At 52.3% G+C, this 10,000-nt stretch overlaps 1 protein-coding gene across 1 annotated transcript in view; it reads right to left on the reverse strand.

The window, feature by feature from the left end:
* LOC146260992 (receptor tyrosine-protein kinase erbB-4-like) overlaps positions 1-10,000 on the reverse strand; it is a 144,021-nt gene that overhangs the window by 7,681 nt on the left and 126,340 nt on the right. Inside the window, 6 exon segments of the mRNA XM_084667462.1 lie at positions 681-724; positions 727-850; positions 1,152-1,249; positions 2,550-2,696; positions 2,920-2,995; positions 4,076-4,231. Of these exon segments, the coding sequence (XP_084523588.1) occupies positions 681-724; positions 727-850; positions 1,152-1,249; positions 2,550-2,696; positions 2,920-2,995; positions 4,076-4,231 (645 nt within the window).

Consider the following 10,000-nt stretch of genomic DNA (forward strand, 5'->3'; position numbering starts at 1 on the left):
CCCAGGTAATGAAACCTGGGGCCCGGGGAGCGGGTGAATAAAGAGCCCAGGTCTCAATGAGACATGCTGGGATACATACAATATGGAGGTGGGCTCATTAGCAAGGACTATTGCCAGTGGGCTACAGGACAAATGGAAATCAGACGGAAGGTGGCTTGAAATGATTAGACACTCTTACAAAACAGAATCGAGAGAGGCAATAAGAGAGGCAATCAAGTACAATGTAGTCGCTGCTGAGTAAATTGTAGCACATAGAACAATTTCTACACCTCCACATAGTTGTACTCTAATAAGCACAGAGATCAAAGAACTGTTGATATTCTGGGTCTAAATTATGCGTGGATAATAACCATGTTACATTATTACAGACCCATTCCTTCACACCCACTGTGCTGCTGGTACAATATGAGCATGTATGCTCCTATGTGCGTTTTCTGCGCGTATTTCTATGAGCATCTCGGTGAGTCTATGAACAGTAATAATTAGACGCTAATTAAATGAGTTACATTATGTGCATGTGTGTTTGTGTCTTTGCATTTGTCTTTGCATGTTTGTGTGTCTTTGTACTTATTTATAACTGGGCGTACGTAGGTGGCTCTGTATTATTAGTGATTTGGGCTTGTCTGCGTGTGTGCCCATATGTGTGTGAGTACGAGTGTGTGCGCGTGTGTGTGTCTTACCCGGTTGGAGTCGACGCGGGGCCGGGTGGAGTAGGAGGGAGGGGCATGTTGAAGGCGCGGGGGACGAGGTACTCCTCAGCATCCATGAAGTCCTCCAGATCCTCTTCCTCCAGAAGGCTCTGGAAGAACTTACTGTCGTTGGGGCTGGGAAGCTTCATGCGGTCATCCCCCTGCAAGACACACACACGCACACACACACACACACACACACTGATGGACCATTCTCACTCCACGCACGGGTGAAACACTGCGGCCACTCAAAAGAGAGTCTCTGACATTGAATAGCTTTGTTTTGCTCAACTCCAGAAACATACATGCTTTTTTTTGGGGGGGGGCTAACCCGACCATAACAACATCCGATTTTGGTTCCTTCAAAAAGAAGCAGGGATGTCAATATGCGCTGGCGACTGAGAGGACTTTGACAGCTGTGTGATGAGCCAGTGTGTGTGGAGAGAGCTGTGGTGTGGTCACCTGGATGACGAGGTAGCGCTGGGGGTCCCGGGCCATCCTGCAGAACTCAGCAGCCAGCTCCTTGAACTTTGGTCTGCTGTCTGCGTCGATCATCCAGCCTGACAGACACACGCCAGGGGAGAGACAGCAGCACGTTCAAGGGACAATCCGGGTGTTTGGAGATTTGGATTTTGACTGCATCAAATGAGTCCTGTTTTGTGTGACCTTCATTCGTTCTACTTATTACTATATTGTGTTCTTGTTGAGTGAGGCAAAAAAAGTGTAACTTTTTGTTTGTAATGCTGTTGATGCTAAACTCTCACACGCAGACCATCAGTCCATGTTGTTCTGACACAGAGACAACTGCCTCGGACAGTAATTCAATAAACTACAACTCCCAGACAGGGTCTGACTTGAGGAAGAATGACAGCAAGAAAGCTGACTTCCTGCATGACTCTTGAACGCAATGTGTTGCGGAACGAGTTCTTAATGAGTTTTCTTGTTCTCCAATCAGCTCTGCTCCCCCCCCCCTGCACCTGGTGACCCCCCCCCCCCTCCCCATTACCCCATCGCTCTCTCCCCTCCTATCCTCAGAATAAACGGCCCCTCCAACTGCACACACAAACGCATTATCTAAATGAGCGGCAATTACTCGAGCAATCAAATATCATTTCATCTCCATCAATATTCCACTATTCACAGGGGCATGGATGTTACAGCGAATCAAATCACAAACAACAGCTCACAGTCAACATGTAATTAGAATTAATGCTGCTAATATGAGACCTTTCCAGAAGCCTTTTGATGGAGCTGCCCCTTCACACCCCCACCCCCAGCCTGCCTCCATGCATGACCTCATGGCTAATTCTATCTCTCCCTCAATCTGCTGTGCAGAGGGTTGAAGAGCTATACATGCAATCGTGTGTATGAGAATATAGAGAAAGAGGGAGGATGAATGTGTGTGAGAGAGTAAGACTGTGTGTGTGTCTTTGTGTGTGTCTGTGCACGCGTTGTGTGTGCGTGCCTGCATGCACAGACATGTGACAAGGGGAGGGCAGAGGGCCTGGAGCTGTCAGGACGGGAGGACAGCTGCACTGCATTGTGGGTATATGAGTGAGGGGATTAGGCTGCTCTCTGGGGAGCCATAGTCACTCCACATCACAGACCAGTCCGCTGCGATGCTACTGCTGCACATATGAAACATCAAGGGATCGATGTCCCTCCCTCCCTCCCTCCCTCCCTCCCTCCCTCCCTCCCTCCCTCCTTCCCTCCCTCCCTCCCTCCCTCCCTCCCTCCCTCCCTCCCTCCCTCCCTCCCTCCCTCCCTCCCTCCCTCCCTCCCTCCCTCCCTCCCTCCCTCCCTCCCTCCCTCCCTCCCTCCCTCCCTCCCTCCCCGGCGCGGTCGGAGACGGCGACGTACATTTGACCATGACCATGTACACGTCGATGGTGCAGATGGGGGGCTGGGGGAGACGCTCGCCCTTCTCCAGGATGTCGGGGATCTCCCGCGTGGGGATGCCGTCGTACGGCTTCCCTCCGAACGTCATCAGCTCCCAGATAGTCACACCTGGATGGAGGGCGGGGGGGGGGGGGGAGTGGAGGTGGGGTGTAGGGAGTGAGAGAGATGGGCGTGGGAGGGAGTATGGGGAGGAGGGATGAGAGGAGAGAGGCACAGGAAACAGGATGTCTGGTCATTTTCTCCCGTTGGCCCGAGGCTGAGGGTGAACATTTGCATAATGAGCGCCGTCTCTGCCCGGATGTGTGTGAGGTCACCGGCGTGCCCCGCGTACCGTAGCTCCACACATCACTCTGGTGGGTGAACTTCCTGTAGTGGATGCACTCCAGCGCCATCCACTTGATGGGCATCTACATGGCGGACGGAGAGAGGGAGAGAGAGAGAGAGAGGGAGAGACAGAGAGAGAGAGAGGGAGAGAGAGAGATATGGAAACAAATTTGTGGAAACAAATACAAATGAAGACAGTGTGAGAGAAAGGTCAAAACCATTCAGCCTCTGCTTGTTTTGAAGTCCTGTACGGTACACAATATATACTTTTCGACTTCAGTTTCTTCTACAATCAAAATTAGATTGGAATTATGATTGTGAGCTAGTACAGTAGTCAGGATCGACCAGCCTATATCTACAGGTACACTCAACCTGCATTTCATGTCAAGTCTTTACAACACATACTTCTGGCCAATCGTTAAAAACCCTAATAACAACATTTTATCACCATCACAAAGCAATCAAGCAAAGGCTCCGGGTTGACAGCCATAGAAACAGGACCACTAGGATTGCCCTTACAGCAAATCGTATGATTTCCTTCTGGACTGTAGGACACAATTTTCACCCGTAGATACATGGAGCCAAGCAATTACCTTTCCCCTAGCTGCAATATCACTGCTCTATTAGCCAGCCAGCCTGGTGTGTCAGAGAGCCTGTCACTCTCTCCTCCCGGGACGGCCGGGAGAGGAGAGATGAAACGCGTCGAAATGTTGCTTTATTATCTTGACCTCCACAGAGGGATGGGTGTCTCTGATTAGCTTGATGCTCACAAACACCCCGCCCAGAGAAACACACACCTGTCCAAACACGGACACACACACACACCCGCAATCTTTGACTCACACATACATGCAGACTCAAACCCAAACAATCCCCTTCTTTCTTCTCCACATCTTACACCCAGACTTAAACACCCTCCCTCCCTCCCTCCCTCCCTCCCTCCCTCCCTCCCTCCCTCCCTCCCTCCCTCCCTCCCTCCCTCCCTCCCTCCCTCCCTCCCTCCCTCCCTCCCTCCCTCCCTCCCTCCCTCCCTCCCTCCCTCCCTCCCTCCCTCCCTCCCTCCCTCCCTCCCTCCCTCCCTCCCTCCCTCCGTCCCTCCCTCCCTCCCTCCCTCCCTCCCCCTTCATCTCACACACACACACACAGGTGTCTGGGCGTCTGACCTTTCCCCCGTCTGCGTTGTACTCCTTCTCGTCTGCGTCCAGCAGGCGTGCCAGGCCAAAGTCAGTGATCTTGATGTGGTTGGGGGACTTGACCAGCACGTTCCGGGCAGCCAGGTCTCTGTGGACCAGCCTCCTCTCTTCCAGGTACATCATCCCCTGAGAGAGAGAGGGGGAGGGAGGGGGAGGGAGGGAGGGAGAGGAAGGGACACAATGTGACTCCATGTATTTCAGTTTTTATTATTGGATCATTATCATTGTCATCGTCATTGTCATTGCCATCGTTATAATCCCCGTAAATAGCCATCGTCATCATTGTCACCATTACCATCACTACGCTCATGCAGTGAGCTGTGTCTTCTAAACAATAATGCAGTGACGCTGGAGGAGGCTAAATTAAAAACAGCCTTACCCTCACCCCCCCCCCCCCCCCGGCCAACACTCCTAGCTGTCACTTTCCAGGGTCAGCGCCTGGACACCCGCCCCCTCCAGCTCCCCCCTCTCCTCCTCTCCAACACAGGTAATTACATCTGAATGTGTGATTATCATAGGGCCATGAATCATCAAATAGGGCCCCTACCTGCACAAGGAGGGAGACTGACCCTGAGACACACACACAGACAAACGCACACACGTAGACCCACACCCGCACACACTGATTAGGTGTCAGACAGATTTGCAGTCCAGACCTGGGTCCATCCAGGGGGACAGGTCAGAGAGCTGAGGGCCCTCTGACACAGCAGAGAGAAGGGATGGAGGACCACACCACCGTTAGACTGGGGGGGCTTCATTTGAAAGTTCTCACACAGCACTCCGTCTGTGTGTGTGTGTGTGTGTGTGCGTTCGTCTGTTTGTGTGTGAGGAACAAACAGCCAAGCCTCACTTCCTAAATCCCTGTGGGGGTGAGCGTTTAAATGAGTCCGAATTTCTCACTTCAATCTCGAGTGTTCCCTGCAAGTGAGGCTATTTTCAAGATGGTTAGGCTTTGACAAAATTGATGTCCTGCCAACACATTAATGTTGATTACAAAGACCAATGAGCGGAGCACCACAGAGGAAATCACAGAGCCTTGAGTCAGGCTAGCTGCTTTGTTTTCTGCCTTAATTTGGTGCTCAATGGGCTGGATGGACCATCAATGCACGCCCTCCCACACGCGCACACGCTCACACACGCACACACGCACACACACGCACACACACACACACACACACACACGCCAGCAGAACCCCCACCCAGGCAGGCAGGCAAGCAGAGGAGGTATTATTGTGCATTACTCTGGATGTTAAACAAGAGGCTGCCTCTTTGCAGTCAGATCAATACAGCTCTGACAGCGGGAGGAGGAACGGCTACTGCAATCTGCCGGGCAGACAATGAAATATCCCGACAAGCCAGACGCCACCGCCTCAGAGTCATTGCCTACTTTGGAACACTCACGCAGTAAAAAGCCAGCGCACATAGAAACGTGTACATATCAGTGTCTGGCACAAAGGGCTGAGTCAAGGAGATTGTGCTGAGCGGTTTGGAGGAGGCCCAGAGGAGCAGGAGGATGGATGGAAGGAGCACACGTCTGGCACGGTGAGGGCCGAGGCCTCATCCCACCATCCCTGGGACGGGCTGCTGGCCCCGCCCCACCAGCCCCGCCCCACCAGCCCCGCCCCACCAGCCCCGCCCGACCAGCCGCCCAACATCCACATGGAAAACACAGACACCTACACAGGACACATGGGGAGCAAACACGATGAACGGCACATGTTGACACCCCTCTGACGCTCTCCTGTTCTCCCCCTCTCCTCTTCTGCTCCTTTCCCCCTCTCCTCCCCTCCTCCCCTCCTCCTCTCCCCCCCCCTCCCCCTCTCCTCCTTCCTGCTTTCTCTTCTCTTCTCCTCTCCCCTCTCTTCTCCTACCAGGTCAGCGCATGCTAAGTGGCTCCACCCCAACTGGGCAGGCATATAGTGGAGCCATGCCAATACAATTACAATGGGCCGGGACAGGGGGGCTGGTGGGTCCCCTCTGAAAGTGTATTTAAAATAGATTACTCCTGGGGCTCCGGCAGCCGATCAATAGAGATGCTGATTACAATAAGCCTTGAGACGGCGGCGGCGGCGGCCGGCGTAATATTTATCCTCTGTGTCTATATTGGGAGGCACCGGGAATCGATGGTGCATATATGGCCCATTAATACACTCCATCCTCCTGGTGATGAGGCTAAGAGAAAAGGACGCAGCCGCAAATGCACAATGAAGTTGAGGAGCCAATTAATTTTCACCCCTGTGGGGTGATAAACACTGCAGGACATGACTGTTGGGACGGTTTGGGGAGGCGGGGGAGGGTGGGGAGGGGGGGGCAGAGTGATGATTGATGATGTTTCAACGGTGTGGCTACGTGGTGAAGCCTCAACGCTTTCAGAGGTTGGCAGAATTGTATCGAGGCCATGCTGTAGCATGTAGCATGTAGCAGAGACATGTCTAAGGTTAGAAGGCACATTGGTTTGTCAGATCTGCATGTGCATCCCAACGTCGGCTCTCTGTGGCTCTCTGTGGCTCTCTGTGGCTCTGTCTACTTTCCTCTCTGCCCTCTCTGCGGTATAGGAACACCACGGGTCTATCCGAGCTCTTTTCAATATCCACTCACGTACCCACTTAATATTCCAGGTAATAAAGTAATCCAATTGTGATTATGCAAAGCATCCACCTTGGCGCTGCTCTCCGCAACCTCCGGGTGGTGTGTGTCACTATCAGTATTCTGGTGTGTGTGTGGGCCTGACATTCTGCAAAGGGAGTGTACTAACACCCCCCCCCCCCCTCCCCTCCCCCGCCCATCCACCATTCCCACAATCCCCCCCCCCCCCCGCCCCTGTGCTCTCAAACAACCAGATTATCATCCATCGGGGAGCACTTGATCACAACCACCCCCCAAACACTGACCTTGAAGAGCGCTGTGTATGTGTGTGTGTGTATCTTGGCAACTTTGTGTGTTTATGTGTGTTTGTGTGTGTCTGTGTGTGAGCCGTGTGTGAATGCACATTTTTGGGAACAGTGTGTAAGAGTTGTCTGTGTGTGGGAGCTGTGCTGTAGTGCATGTTTGTGTGATCCGAGCATGTGTGTGTGTGTATATGGGTGTTATTTTTTATTTTTTTGTGTATGTGTATGCATGCCTTTCGAATCCACGTAAACAAGTGTCTCTGCTTCTATAAACTGTGTATGATTTGTTGGATTTCATGATGGTTTTTTAGTCCATCATGATAACCAAACAGGAGCGAAACTCACTTTTACCCTGGATGCTGTCCTTTTACTGACCAAGGTAATAATCCTTACTTACGGCAGGTCGATATGAGTTTACACATGTGAAATATGAAAGAACAAAAAAAAAAAAAAAAAAATTGAAAAAGGACAAGAGAGAACAAAGACACACAGACTTGAAGAAAGCACCTTTTCCTGAAAGCACACTTCAACATCTGAATGTGGGTTTTCCGCCGTGTATCGAGTACCGTCCTTGAGAAGCAAAACACAAAGCGCCAGGTCAGCATCCTGCATTGTATGTGGAATAGCACGCATGGAGCTCCTCTGTGCCCAGCATTTACGCCGACATAAGCTACAAAGGGACCCGGGGCTGGCAGCAGAGTGGTCAGCACCCCCCCCCCACAGCCTCCTGCCTTCCCCTTTGACCGATCAGGGCTGAGCTGTCTCCCACCTCGTCTGGGGGCTAGCTAGAAAGATCACACTACCACAAGACTCAGGGACGCGGCAGTAATGAATGAAAGAGAGCCAATCAGCGAACGGGAGGAGGTCCTGTAGAACAGCGGGAGAGGAAGGGAGGGGCTCAGCGGGAAGGGTGAGGGATGCTGGGAGGAAGGGAGATAAAAGAGAGGAGGAGGGCGGGCGAAAAGAGCGGCAGGCGAGGAACACCTCCGGTCTCAAAGGGGCTTGGGGGAGGAAGTGCGAGGGCTCAGACAGGAAGGGTTTGGGGGTGAAGGGGGGGGGGGGGGACTGCCGGAGTTGGATCTCACTGGCCACGGGGGGGGGGGGGGGGCGGAGACGGGTGAAGGAATTCCTCTGGCGTAACAGAGGCAAGCAGCTGCCACTGTTGAGCCCTCGTGGGAACCATCTGTGTGCAGGCCCACAGAGTGTCTGTTTCCATAGGGACCGATAAGAGCGCAGCACCCCCCCCACGCACACACATCCCCTTCGTGTGGTAGTGAACACACAACAATGTGAGCAGTGTGGGGCGGGGTGCGTGCTGGGGGCTGTGTGGGCTCTGATAAGGTCTGCCACAATGGGCCTGTTCAGGTGGCACAGCCTGCTGTTTGTCATGTGCCTGTATGTGTGTGTGTGTGTGTGTGTGTGCTGTGTTTGTGTGTCTGTGTGTGCAGCCAGGGACCGAGCTGGCAGACCCCTCTGCATAACCAAACCTTTGTGTGTGTGTGTGCGTGCGCGTGTGTGTGATACTGCAGAGTTGTGTGTCTCATGCACTTGGTTAATTCATCACCCATCTGCATGCGCACACTTATTCAAAAACCCATCGCAAGGCTTCTGGAGCTGCAGAACATTGGCCGGGCCAACAGTGACACATAGCCCAGCTCACTGCTGTTGTCACATCTGGTGAGGGCCCCATTGACCACCCATCCAGCCCCTCCACATCCACCCAGAGAGCAGAGCGCTCTCATCCATCTCTCCAGACACCGCTGTCTCCTCGCACCGCTGGTTCGAATTTACGAAAGGAAAAAAAAAGGGAGAAAAAGGGTTGGGAGCATGATATACGGAGAGGCCTGAAACTGACATTGGTCTGCCTCTTCATGATTTCAGATTCTCTGGTTGTGACCCAAGCGAGGCATGTGAGAATGCTGGAACGGCAGGCACCTCAGAGGAACAGGGACCCTCACAAATGTCACGGCGCGCGCGAGCGAAGGCAATAAAATGTTACCTCAGCAGAGACTCGAGATGCGCAAATGTCAATAACTCTGTTGCGTTCCGGGAAGAGATTATCGTGCTAGGGAGAAGAGGGCGGGAGGGGTTGGGGGGGGGGTTGAATAGAAAGTGTTGCTGTGAGAAATATTAAATCAATACCTAATCGCAAATCAAACAGTTGGCATCTCAATTGGATGATTACACTTTGGTGGAGGCAAAATGGAGGGACGTCAAAACGCCCTCTAAACGGCAGCGGAGTCCTTTGTAACCGTGACAAATCGATAAAACAACCACAGTGACGTATTTAAGACGCAACCTGACACAACTGACAGCATGATAGCCGAGGAAGCTAAACACCCACTCAACTAGCCAGAGGGCCAGTTATGATACTGGCGCCTCCATTAGCAGCTTTTAGGTGCGCTGAAGGACAGCTGGTCCGGCTTCCTAACGCTGCCCCATGCTCTGAACACCCTCAAGTCTTCACAACCTCAGTCGAAGAGGTTGCAAGGAACAGGATGAATCGAAAGCACATAGCAATTAGAACAAAGATGAGCTCTATTCTACTCCGTTCCATATCCTGTAATAGGTGTAATTTGGACGACAAGTATGGTGACATTTCTTCTTTGTTCTAATCGCAGACCTCCTCCCCTCCACCTCACGCTGGAATATTCCGGAGAAAGGAACATGGTGTTCACTGAGACACACTTTCTCTCACACGTAGACACACACGTCCAACACACACACCACAACATAATTGATCTGACAGAATTTGCCAAGAACCCTCCAGTTCCCTCTGAGCAACTACGCCGCAAACTCCCTAACTCTGACCACAAAGCAACACAACATTCTTGTGGTGGAACCAATGAATTTACAATTCAAATATTAATAAAGCATAAAGAGGCCCTGGAGGGCCTCTGGAGAGCATGGATGGTTTCTGCAGAGCAGCTGGCCTTTCCACACTTCAGCATTCTAGCAATAGACAGGGGAGGAGTGACCAATCCAATCACACACCCCAATCCTGGGG

The sequence above is a fragment of the Hypomesus nipponensis genome, chromosome 12, assembly GCF_054491055.1.
Source record: "Hypomesus nipponensis isolate SF chromosome 12, ASM5449105v1, whole genome shotgun sequence".
NCBI classification, from domain to species: domain Eukaryota; kingdom Metazoa; phylum Chordata; class Actinopteri; order Osmeriformes; family Osmeridae; genus Hypomesus; species Hypomesus nipponensis.